Genomic DNA, 13,325 nt, shown 5'->3' with positions numbered 1-13,325 from the left:
AGCACTTTGGGAGGCCAAGGCGGGCAAATCATTTGAGGTCAGGAGTTCAAGACAAGCCTGGCCAACATGGTGAAACTCTGTCTCTACTAAAAATACAAAAATTAGCCGGGCGTGGTGGTGGACGTCTGTAATCCCAGCTACCTGGGAAGCTGAGGCAGGAGAATCGCTTGAACTGGGGAGCAGAGGTTGTAGTGAGCTGAGATCACGCCTCTGAATTCCAGCCTGGGCAACAGAGTAAGGCTCCATCTCAAAACAAAACAAAGCAAGAAATAAAATAATTTAGCTCACAACACTGAAAAAATATTTTTTTAAAATCCTTTATTTTCTAGCCAGTCATTGGTAGCTCATGCCTGTAGTCCCAACACTTTGGGAGGCTGAGGCGGGTGGGCCCTTTGAAGCCAGGAGTTCGAGACTAGCCTTGCCAACATGGCGAAACCCTGTCGCCACTAAAAATATAAAAAGTAGCCGAATGTGGTGACACACATCTGTAATCCCAGCTACTCAGGAAGCTAAGGCACAAGAATCACTTGAACCCAGGAGGCGGAGGTTGCGGTAAATAAGATTGCACCACTGCACTCCAGCCTGGGCAACAGAGCAAGACCGTCCCTAAATAAATAAATAAATAAATATTCCTTTAGTTTCAGTAATGGAAAGTCATCATTATTGAAATACAAAGATTTTGTTCCTTAGCCTCATATTTGCTCTTTCAGTAAACTAATACAGAACTCTTACAGGATTGAAGATGATCCAGGAGCCACTTAATTAGTTTAACTACAATACCACTATTCCCATTCTTGTACCTCAACAAGCATTTCTCTCAGTAAAATTATGTGAACAAATATGAACTTGAAAGAGCCAATCCCTTAAGATAAATCCCCAGTGGTTAACTGGGCCTAAATTTAAAATAGACCTAAGTGGGACCTGGCACTGTAGCTCACACCAGTAATCCCAGCACTTTGGGAGGCAGAGGCAGGTGGATCACTTGAGCCCAGGAGTTTGAGACCAGCCTGAATGTGGATATGTTCCAATAAAACTTTATTTATGAACACAAATCTGAATTTCATATAGTTCACATGTTTCAATTTTTTTTTAATTTTTAACCATTTGAAAACATAAGACCCACTTTTCAGCTCATGGGGCATGCACAAACAGGCTGCAGGTCACAGTTTGCTGACCCATACTCAAGAGAAATCCCTCTACACCCAAACATAAAGAAAACAAATTTCCCCCTAAAAATAAGCATTACAGAAAATACAGACACCTTTATTTAGATTAGGGCATATATTTAATAGTGTGATATTAGAAATACCTTGTCAACACATAGGGAAAAATAATACACTTTAAGCAACAAAACCAAGATTCAAACAGTCCGTGATAGCTTTGTCACACAAAAACAATGGTAGTCACTCTCCTCCCCGCGCACAAAGGGTGGCATCACTGGCTTGTTGAGTGGTACATTTTCTTACCTTGCTGCATGTTTTTCAGATAGTTCTTTAGTCATACAAATGCTTAGCCGTGTGATGCCATGGGTATGAAGCCTCCTTCATTGAATGTAAACCAGCAACTCAAGTGCCTGTTAGCCTGTGAGCCCTACAAACACCCACTCCCATATTCTAGGGCCTGTTTTTCTCTGTCCAACGCTCTTAGGGGGCTTTATCTCCCAAAGACCCTCAATGATAAGCAGTCCACCATGAAGAACACTGGCTGGTCATTCCATCTCATGCTTTGTTCTGATGAGAAATGGGGTAACAAGACAGGACCCACTTTCCGATCACTACTGTGCTGTTTGATTTCTCAGAGATTCAAGATCCTTCTGTGATGGAAGGATCAGAGAGGCCAGGCTGAGATGGCCAAGGACAGAAAAGGAGGAGGGGCAGGAGAAGTCCATTGCAAACTTAGAGGGAGGGTGTGATCCACAGGAGACTATACAGGCCATCTCTCTCTCTGTCCTTGGCTCTCTGGACCCATTAAAAGGAATTTCTCTTAGTCCTGGGAACAGAACTTTCAGGTGACCCAAAAGTTCCACCAGAATTTGCCCTCCATCTATCAAGGCAGGAGTTCTTTGTGTAGTGGAAAGCAGAACACCACAGTTTTAAAAATTTGCTTTCAGTGCTTAGATCCACTACATCTTGGCTGTGACCTCTGGCAAGCTACTTAACCTCTCTGGGCCTTCAGAGGGCTATCTGCAATATAAGAATAATAATATCTCCTCTTCAAGGTTGATTTTAAGGATCAACTGAGTATGTAAAATGCATATGTTATGTACATAAAGCGGTAAATGTTCACTCCCTTCTTCCTCGTTACGCCCAATGACTTCACATTTGGGCTGCTGTCCCCTATGCCAGACATTCACATTTGCATGCAAAAAACCATAACCCTGGTCACTTGATAAGGCAGATTCTAGGCTTATGAAGCTCAATACTGGTTAAAAAAAAATACATCACATTTTCCTTCTAACACTATAGACAGTATTGAATTGGCTATACAGAAAGTGTAGGCATAAGCAATTATTTTAAAATAAAATGACACACTTTTAGTTCTGCCTTTCCCCTGTAAATTACAATAAGTAAAAATAAGATGGTCCCATGAGGATGAATACTCCAGGAGATGACAAAAACACCTAAAAGCTGAATTTTTTTTAGGAGCCCATGGGGAAGATTTTCTCTGGCACTCCTGCCCTGGTGGTTGAAATACCTTGCTTCTTAATCAGCAATGCAATCCTAGTTTTCCCATGTGTTACAAAAGCGTTGTGCAACAGGATATTGTTTAGGTGTGGTTACACTTGGTACCACAACACTGGTTCTATCTCTCATTCTAATCTTACCACAAAGAATGCCAAGGGTGCCACCAAGGCCACCAGCCTCAGGACCAAGGGCGGATGGGGAACTACCCTGAACCAGTCAACGTAGCAGGCTACAATTAACTCCAGTTAATTGCTCTGGAGTACTGCTTTGTGGGTGGGAATGTTTTAATTCTTTCATGTTTGAAGTAAGATTTATTCGGTAGAAAACCTTAAATGTATTTTTAAACGTAGGAAGTGAATGCATCTATGTCAAGTTATTTTGGAAAGTACCTGTTGGGGACCAGAGTATCATAACCATGCCATCCAAGTTAAGACTGACTGTATTTCAGAGTTTTGGAATATATACACAATTGTCCTATCTATGGCAGTCCAAATGCACAGCCTACAGAACATAATAAACGTTTAATGAATTAATCACTTCTATTGCATTTAGTGTAAACTGGGGCTCAGTTTACATTAGAGAACAAGACTGCTAAACAACACCCAGAGGAGTCAGTGTCGTTTTTCTTAAAGATAATGTTACAATGCTACCTTCAACCTACGCGGCATTAAGCTCCTCCTCCCCTTTCTATTGCCTCAGTCCTTAGAATATGATTCTTCCTTAGCTCTTGAATGGCCAACAGCTGCTCTCTTGAGAGAGCTGAAAACTGCCGTTGACATAGCACAGAATTGAAAACCAGGAGGGCTTTGCACTGTGTGTTGCCGTCAGCACAGAAAACTTGCTACACGCAAGACTCTCCGTACCTCCACAGAAGATGACCTGTGCCTCTTAGATAAGCTATTTTAACATACACAGCCATCTGACTGCAGGTGCTACAAGATAAACCATGTTTAGAATGCTGTTCCTTAGAGGCAATCACAGTGGCTAAGAGAGAAACCATCCCTCTTTAAAGCCTTATTTAATTCACCTTCTCTAAGGTTCTACAGATAGAAATAGTTTTTCATCTTTAACATGAGATTGTGCCAGCTACAAAAACGCAAAACTCTTTTAAGTATATACCTTAGAGTTTCACCCAGCCTTTATCTCTATTAACAAGCATCTCAGTTAAAAGAGCAACGTTTTTGTTTTGTTTTGTGCCTTCACAAACCAGTCTTTTAGTACGTGGCGATACACATCTAGCCCACTGGGGAAGGAGGTCAATGAACTATTCTAAAAGAGTGGGTTTTGTGCTGTAACTCCCACTGACTGGTCCTGGATTCAAGGATTCCTATGGGGTCCTTCCACATTACAACGGACTGCGCCATTATCTGTCCTTTGAGCAATAACTGAAGGAAGCTCCATTTCTGATGGAACCATTCATGGAAACCTTTGGATTCCCTCTCTCCATCTTTTCTCGGCTGAAGATTGTGTCCTGGTCGCTGTCAAACTCAGATTCGGATACCATCAGGCTGGAGTTGTGCTCTGTGCTTCGGTGCTTGATACCTAGAGAGAAGCAGAGAAGCATCTGAGGAGAAATGCCATGATTCGCTTCCAGCTGTCAGTCGTTCTGGTTGCAGGTCCTGTGATGAGCACGGAGTGGTGCTCTCTGCACCTTGAAAGCAATCACTCAAAACAGCAGGTGGTTTGGGTTTCCTAGCAAGTAATTGCAGGGGCTTTGATGCCTCACCTGAGCTCCTGCCCCAGCTTTGACACTCGCCAGCTGCTTGACCCTGGGGAAGATACCTAACCTCTCTGAGCTTTGTCTCCTCCTCTATTCAATTGGAAGATAACAAAGCATCTACCCCATGAGTTTATGGTGAGGATTAAGTGAAATAGTGCATGTAACGCTCTCTTGGCCCAGCCATTAGTACATTGTAAGCATCCAACAAATGAAAGCTTCTGTGATTTTACCATTTGGTTAATATAAGTTTGGTAGAATATTTGATTTCAGGGGGTCAACCTAAGAGACAGAACAGGTATAAGATTCAGTTTCTACTCTCAAAGGATTTATGGTGTCTAGCTAGGGGTTTAAGACATAGACTTGGCTGGGCCTGGTGGCTCATGCCTATAATCCCAGCCCTTTGGGAGGCTGAGGTGGGAGGATCACTTGAGGCCAGGAGTTCAAGGGTATGGTGAACTATGATAGTGTTGCTATGTAGCCTGGGTGACAGAGCAAGACCCTGTCTCAGGAAAAAAAAAAAAGAAAGAAAGAAAAGGCATAGACTCATGAAAAGATGGCTCATAACAGGTAAGATATTTTTTAAATTGTATATGAATTAGGAAATAAGCACATGTACTTATGGCTGGGGTTGCTTCAGTGATGTTTCCCATAGGGTGATGTTGCAGAACTTTCTCCTTAGTTCAGATAAAACCAGGCTCTTGTCACACTAGCAGGAAAGATTAGGCTCGCGGACACATAGAAGGGTGAGAAAATGGACTTTATTGGGTAAAAGGAAACAAAACTCTCAGCAAATAGAGAGGGCGTCTTGCCAACAACCTCCTGCCTCACAGACTGAATCCCAGGTTACCACACAGGAACTGAAGAGGCCAGGCTCCTCCCCACTGCAAAGACGCGAACCTCCTGTGGCTCCACCCCCTTTCCCCAGGGTGCAGGTGGACTTTTTTTTTTTTTTTTTTTGAGACGGAGTCTTGCTCTGTCGCCCGGGCTGGAGTGCAGTGGCCGGATCTCAGCTCACTGCAAGCTCCGCCTCCCGGGTTCACGCCATTCTCCTGCCTCAGCCTCCGGAGTAGCTGGGACTACAGGCGCCCGCCACCTCGCCTGGCTAGTTTTTTTTTTTTTTTTTTTTTTTTTTTTTTTTTTGTATTTTTAGTAGAGACGCGGGTTTCACCAGGTTAGCTAGGATGGTCTTGATCTCCTGACCTCGTGATCCGCCCGTCTCGGCCTCCCAAAGTGCTGGGATTACAGGCTTGAGCCACCGCGCCCGGCCAGGTGGACATTATTTAGAGAGAATCAGCTGGGAAAGGGTAGGGCCTTCATCAGGGACCAGCAGTCCGGTTTTTCAGCCTTCAAGCTGTTTTAGGCTTGGAGGTGCGGTTTCACCAGGGACCCTTGGCTGTCTCCTGTCTCTATCAGTGAGATCTAAAGAAGAGAATTTAGACAGGAGGACAGCGGAAGGGCATGGAGTATGCAGAAGCATCCAGGGATATTTAGAAAAAAACTAGTTTGTTTGGAGCAAATGATTCATGTAGGAAATAATGAAGGAGAGGCTGGAGAGAGAGAGGCAGGAACCTCACAGAAAAGCACATGAATACAAAGTAAACCATGAAGTTTGGATTTTATCCTGTAAGCAGAGAAATGACACTATTAAAATGTTGTTCTGAGATATTAATAAAACCACAGCATGCAGGATGGAAGATAGACAGTAGACATAGAGGCTGCTGTGGTCTGAATGTTTGCACCCCCACAAATTCATGTGTTGAAATCTAACGCCTAAATGGTGGTACCAAGAGGTGAGGCCTTTGGGTGGTGATCGAATGGGATTAGTGCTCACATAAAAGAGGCACCAGAGGCCAGGCACGGTGGCCCACACCTGTAATCTCAGCACTTTGGGAAGCCAAGGCGGGTGGATCACTTGAGGTCAGGAGTTTGAGACCAGCCTGGCCGACATGGAGAAACCCTGTATCTACTAAAAATACAAAAAAGATTAGCTGGGCATGGTGGCAGGTGCCTGTAATCCCAGCTACTTGGGAGGCTGAGGCATGAGAATTGCTTGAACCTGGGAGGCAGAGGTTGCAGTGAGCTGAGATTGTGCCACTGCATTCCAGTCTGGGGGATAAAGCGAGACTGTGTCTCCAAAAAAAAGAGGCACCAGAGGCTGCCTTGCCCTTTGCACCATGTGAGGATGCAGTGAGGAGGCACCAACTATGAGGAAGTGGCCCCGCCCAGATGCTGAATTCGCCTTCCCAGCCTCCAGAACTGTGGGTAATAAATATCTGTTGTTCATAAACCTCCTTGTCTGCAGCATTTTGTTAGAGCAGCCCAAACGGACCAAGGCAGAGGCAGTGCAATGTAGAGGAAGAGCCCGGCCTCCACCCCACCTTCAGCACTCACCAGCTATGTAACTTGGGCAAGTTGCTAAACTTTCCTTTGCCTCAGTTTCCTCTTGTGTAAAATGGGGATAATCATTGCACATACCTCATACCGCTACGGGTAGGATTAGAATTCAATGGGTAAAGTACTTCAGATGTGTTTAGTATATATTTGACATTAAATACCTGTTAATTATTATTATTATTACTATTAGTTCACAGGTGAAACTGTAAGGACCTGAACTGGGGTGGTGATAGTAATGATGAGGAAAGAGGGCAAGAGTCTAGCAAGGTGCAGGTGTCTGGAATGGGGGGCAGTGTGTGTGGAGCACCAGCGACTGAGGTTTCAAACTGGGGCAATGAGAATGCGGGTTCTATGAATAGAAATGGGAATGTCAGAAGGATCAGTGTATTTTAAGACAAAGGTGGGTGAGATAATGCAACCTAAAGCACATTGTGCTCTTAGGTAAAAGTCACTATAATACTTCTGATATGCAATGCAGATGGTGAGCACTCAATGTATGCTACTATTTGTTCTTCCTGTGAGGCTCTTCCTGCCAAAGCCCTGTTAGCTACACTCTCTGTATACGATCAGTCATTCTGACCTGAGTGTTCCTACCCGGTGTCATCCATGCATTAGAACTCCTTGCGCTCCAGTATAATTATCCTCCCGCAGGCTGCGAGCTCCTGTAAAGGCAGGCTCTGTGCTTCCTCCTCTCCCAGTCTCCAGGGCCTAACCTGGTGCCTGTGCACAGGATAGGCATTCAACACTCACTGTGAACAATGTTTTGCACCTCACAACTCTGAAAAAGATTATATCTTCCATAAAAAGTAACTTAGTCATAAGCCCAGAATTATGGAAAATCTATAGAATCGGTGTTTAGCAGCCTCAGAGGGCCAGAGAAGTTTCACTAAGTATGCAAGAGTTAATAAACAAGAATGAAGAAGTTAACCGAGGTGGGCAAGTGGTGCTCCTGAGCATAGGGATCAATACACTTTGTGAAGGAAGTCAATTTTCTGTAAAGCCTTTGTGTCCATCTATATCAATGGCTAGTTAGATAATGCAGCTGCTGAAAAATGTTAGGCTTTAAAGTCCAAATGTCCTCGTGCTGCATTTCTGCCCCAGCAGACCTAAAGGGAATAGCATTCAGAGCTGAGCTGAGGGAGTGTCTTCAACTGCCCCCACCCTCCAACCAGGAGTAGGAAAAAAAGCAGATGCTGGGGACACCTCTGTTTAAAAAGCAGTCTTGCCCTGTGGTCATTGGTAGGTGCCTAGCTGATAACATTTCATATCCCTCATCCATTAATGCCTCCAAGTATTATGCCAAAATTTCATTAAATTTATAATGAACCTACTGCCTCCTGCCCCCACGCCCACATTAGCACATCCTCAGGATTGATGAAGGTTATTTTTCTTTTTCTTTCTTGAGACAGAGTCTCAGTCTGTAGCCCAAGCTGGAGTGCAGAGGTGCGATCTCAGCTCACTGCAACCTCCACCTCCTGGGCTCAAGCTATTCTTCTGCCTCAGCCTCCTGAATAGCTGGGACTACAGGTGCACACCACCACGCCTGGCTTTTTTTTTTTTTTTTTTTTTTGTAGTAGAGATGGTTTCACCATGTTGCCCAGGATGGTCTCAAACTACTGAGCTCAGGCGATCCATCTGCCTCGGCCTCTCAAAGTGCTGGGATTACAGGCGTGAGCCACCGTGCCCGGCCTGAAGGTTGTTTTTCATCACAGAATCCCAGCCTCACTCTTCCTTCCCAATTAAAGTGCTGACTCCAGCTGATCGTTCTCCCTTGATCCAAGTTAGCCCTCAGGCATACCTAGGGTAAATCGTGGAAAGGTGCCAGGCAGTCATTCTGGAGACTGTCTTACCATATTTGGGCCTCAGTTCCATTCTTTCCTGTTCATCCATGTTATCCAGGATGGTGTACTTTGTTTTCTTCCTGATTTTAGTCCTTTTTTGTCTGAAAGGAACAATGAAAACTCAACTCAGATCTTTAGAAAGGTAACTGAGATCTAGGATTTAACGCACAGTAAAGACACTAAAGGAAACATTTTGCCTTTATGATGTGATAGTTGGCATCTTTTATTAAAGAAACATACGCAAGGCCAGGTCAGAGCTCAGAGGGGCATTATGCATCTTGGAGAAACCCATTTCGGGGTATAAACAGCCACATCACTCTTGCCCACCTATCGACAGGTCTCAGCTAAGCCTCAGGCTGCAGTGCCAGGGACCTTCAGTGCAATTCTCAACACCTGTGTGTTGGCCCAGGGAGCTCTTCTTCATGAGTAATTCCTTATTCATAAGAACCTGGATGAGCAAATGTTCCCCTAAACCTATACCACCCTGCAATGTCCAATGCTGCAGTAATGAAAAGGTGTTATGAACTAGCAATCAGAAAAAAATAGCAAAAATTATAATAAATTCCCACAATTAATTAGCAACAGCTGCTCCCCATCTTTTTCATTTTTTTCCCCCTCAACACATGAAAACTAGGCTGGTCCCATGTGCCCCATCCTGTGTACAGAGATTATTTGGAAATATACATCCAAACCATGCGAAGGCATGTAGAGAACAAAATAGTAATTTCACAGCATAAAAGCAATTTTCTGAGATCATGATGATCAGAAGCATGGGTCTCAATTTAGCACTTACTAGCTGGTGATTCAGAGAAAATTATTTGAGACTTTTGTGCCTCCATGTCCTCACCTGTAAAATGGGAGTAAGAATAGTCCCTGTCTCACATGGTTGATGAGAGGACTGAATAAGATAATACATACAAAGCACTTAGCCATTAATCACAATGGCAAAATACTTCATACATGCTCACAGTTATCACTACTAGCATCATCATCTTCTACTTGATAGACATGTCACAAAGCTCAAGATGTTTACTGCCATGCACAGTAGGGTCACATATGGCTCTGGGAAAACTTAATGGGATTTAGGCCTCTAAGTGCCTGCACCTGGCTCCCTTTCACCAGTCTTAATTTTGGGAACGTAATCACAAAACTAAAATAATCTATAAGTGATTTCTGAAAAATAAATATTAAAATATACTTTTTTTTTTTGAGACAGAGTTTTGCTTTTGTCACCCAGGCTGGAGTGCAACGGTGCGATCTCAGCTCACTGCAACCTCTGCCTTTCAGGTTCAATCGATTCTCCTGTCTCAGGTCCCGAGTAGCTGGGATTACAGGCATGCGCCACCACGCCTGGCTAATTTTGTCTTCTTAGTACAGACAAGGTTTCTCCATGTTGGCCAGGTTAGTCTCAAACTCCTGACCTCAAGTGATCCACCCACCTTGGCCTCCCAAAGTGCTGAGGTTACAGGCGTGAGCCATCTCGCCCAGATTAAAATATACGTTTTTAAAAAATCACACCTTTTGAGAGCAGTTACAGTGTTTCACATGAAAGAGTGGGCCTGATGCTCTCTTCTAGGACAGAGGGTTGAGCATGGGGTTCTGGAAGATTTGGCCAATGAGGTTGCTTGAGGCTTCTCAGAGGTCAGCTCCATGGAAAAAGGAAACACCTAAAGCAAAAGTTCTCTTTGGCGGTGTTATTGCCTCACTTACAGTTTCAAATTTATTTAAAACAATTCAGGTGGATTAGATTATTGCTTTACATAATGAAAATAATCAAAATCTACCATTTGTAACAGTATACTTCCAGAACTCCTTCCTCTACTGAGACCTGTAAGGCCACTTAGGTACTTGTGAGAGAGAGAGAGAGAGAGAGAGAGATATCTGTATGCATGTTTTCATTTCATCACGGTTCCTGGCTAATAACTCCCACGGCCCTTGTTACAATGCTGGGGCACTTTAGGCCTCAGAAAACAGAATGTCCCTCTCTCTGACCTTCTCCTGCCTTCCTTTCACCTGCTCTTTATTCTCCCCAAAGCAAGAACCTTCCCCTGCCTTTCTGTCTCGGAGCCGGCTGTAAAGACATTCTCTGACCTACTTTGTCTGATTATAGGTCATAAAACGCTCATTTCAGAAAGAGTTCTGCCTCCTACCCAGGAGGATGGAGTGCTTTACAGAGAGGCTGAGAAGAATCTGGACAGCCCTTGCTGGGCTTCCCCACAGCCTGTTAGTATCACATCATACCCTTTTTGTCCAACTACTTTTCTATAAATATCCAATGAAGTCTTCATAAAAGGCCCAAGATGACAGGGTTCAGAGAGCCTCTGGACAGCCAAACACATGGAGGTTCCCAGACAGTGGCATGCCCAGAGAGCGCATGGAAGCTCTAGGCCCCTTCCCCATACCTCACCCTATGCGTCTCTTCATGAGTATCCCTTGTAATATCCTTTGTAATAAATAACCAATGTGTTTCCTTGAGTTCTTTGAGCCACCCTAGCAAAATAACTGAACCCAAAGAGGGAACTGAGGGATCCAATTTATAGTCAGTCAGAAGCCCAGGTAAAACAACCTGGGGTAAGTAACTGGCATCTGAATGGGGTGGGGGGCAGTCTTGGGGACTGAGTCCTTAATTAACCTGTGGGATGTGACGCTATCTCCAGGTAGACAGCATCAAAACTGAATTGGATGACACCCAGCTGGTGTCCACTGCAAAACTGTTGCTTGATTGGTGTGTGCAGAGAAACTCCCAAACACTGGTCACAGAAGTCTTCTGTGTTGGTTGTGGTTGAGTGAGAAAACAGTACCGCTCTAGTGAATATAACATAAGACCGATAGAGAATAACATTAGATATGATATAGAGTCGTTGACCCTCCTAGAAAACACAAGAGCTTCAGTGAGAAAAGGCTGCCTCTAATATTCCATTGATTTAGGCACTTATGCTTTGTGGCAGAAAGTGCATTATTATAATAAACAGCTTAGCAGTTTACCAAGCCCAAGTAAACAATTCCTAAGCTGTCAAAACACACCTAGTGTAGGGTATCTCTTTCACATGAATAAGCACTCTAGGTACCTTTTGCAGCAGCAGATGCAAAGCCAAGTGAAACCTCCTGTTAGCACAGTAAGAGTAAAACCCAACACTGTCACATAGAATATACTCCACTCTGAAACACAAGAAAACCAAAGTGGACACAGTTATAGACTATTTGTAGAACAGTTTTATTTTGATGACTCATAACAAATATTTCTGAATCCCTACAAGTAAAGGCCACCTGTGGAGTTGATAACATCTCATCAGGCTGGTAGCAGAGCAGAGCAAGGTAAAATACAGATAAATCAAGAACAACCTAAAACTGCCCTGTTTTTATCTACTGGGTCTCAGGGCTTCACGGAGCACATATTTCATGCTAACTTGGGAACAGAATAATCAGAAATAACTAAAATTAGTCAATTATGTAGTAATGCCTCTTATATAAACACACATGTATACCACATCAAAATATTCATTCCAAAATGCCAAAAATCACGACCCTCACCCCTGAAAGTTCTGGCTTGGTTTTAATAAAACATCTGTATGGCTGTTTATGGCATGAAGACATTTTTTACAGCCAGAGAGCAATTCGGAAACTACTTGACCCTCATTCCATCCACATCCTTACAGAAATCTAATGTGAAAAGCTTTCAACGGTAATTCAGGGACAGAGAAGCCCAGTTTAAGCCTACTAGGGAGCAAAGTTTAACTCTATTAGGCTGGGTGCAGTGGCTCACGCCTGTAATCCCAACACTTTGGGAGGCTGAGGCGGGCAGATGACTTGAGGTCAGGAGTTTGAGACCAGCCTGACCAACATGGCAAAACCCTGTGTCTACCAAAAATACAAAAATTAGCTGGACCTGATGGCACACACCTGTAATACCAGCTACTTGGGAGGCTGAGGCAGGAGAATTGCTTGAACCCAGGAGGTAGAGGTTGCAGTGAGCTGAGATTGTGCTACTGTACTCCAGCCTGGGTGACAGAGCAAGACTCCATCTCAAAAAAAAAAAAGTTTAACTTTATTAAATGTTATATAATTTCATTGGAATAATGATCCAAGGGCTGGCTATTTTCTGATTTTTATATAGTATTAAATAGGAATATACTTTGGCAGTCAGTTCTTACTATCTTCGGTGCCAATTATGTCCATCTGGTTCCCCAAACAACAAATTTACTTAGTAGACTGCCATTAAAATACAGTTTTCTCCCCAGAAGGGACCTCAGGGGCGCCAGCTTGCCCTGCTGTGGCTCCAGTTTTTGGTGCCTGCCTGTGTGAACAGCTGGAAGAGTGGGCCAAATTCTCTTCTTTACCTGATTCTAGAAGATCCACACCAGGGGCCACTTCACCAGAAAATCACACTGAGCCAAAGCCAAGGCAGGTGTAACCTGGAACTGCAGCCCATGGCCCAAGCAATTCTTTCTTAGAAATGTCAGCAATAGTGAGCCAATTCTGCTCTGCCAAAGGGGATTTTCTCATCAGGAAGTTTTATGTAAAAGCCTAAACACACCCCAAAAAATAGATTGTAAGAAGGGTATTAACTCACTACCAAGTGAGCTGGTTCACTTGGCTTCAGGTGAGAAAAGCACTGCATGTTTATAACTGCAAAGCTAGGCAGATAATTCTTTTTTCTCTCTTTTCTTTTCTTTCCCTCCCTCCCCT

At 43.8% G+C, this 13,325-nt stretch overlaps 1 protein-coding gene across 12 annotated transcripts in view; it reads right to left on the bottom strand.

Moving 5' to 3' along the window:
* Nucleotides 1–1,018: 1,018 nt before the first annotated feature.
* Nucleotides 1,019–13,325, bottom strand: part of KIAA0319 (KIAA0319 ortholog) — a 102,739-nt gene continuing 90,432 nt past the window's right edge. For all 12 annotated transcript variants that reach the window (XM_017878539.1, XM_017878544.1, XM_017878542.1 and 9 more), the window contains 3 exons: nt 11,708–11,798; nt 8,649–8,740; nt 1,019–4,226 (listed from right to left, as the gene is read on the bottom strand). In XM_017878539.1, coding sequence (XP_017734028.1) covers nt 4,048–4,226; nt 8,649–8,740; nt 11,708–11,798 — 362 coding nt within the window. In that variant the 3' untranslated portion in view covers nt 1,019–4,047. The remainder of the gene's footprint in view (nt 4,227–8,648; nt 8,741–11,707; nt 11,799–13,325) is intronic.

The sequence above is a fragment of the Rhinopithecus bieti genome, unplaced genomic scaffold, assembly GCF_001698545.2.
Source record: "Rhinopithecus bieti isolate Rb0 unplaced genomic scaffold, ASM169854v2 scaffold_11110, whole genome shotgun sequence".
Classification (NCBI taxonomy): Eukaryota; Metazoa; Chordata; class Mammalia; order Primates; family Cercopithecidae; genus Rhinopithecus; species Rhinopithecus bieti.
Note: the sequence above shows the minus strand (reverse complement) of the source record. Positions and strands in the feature narration are given on the sequence as shown.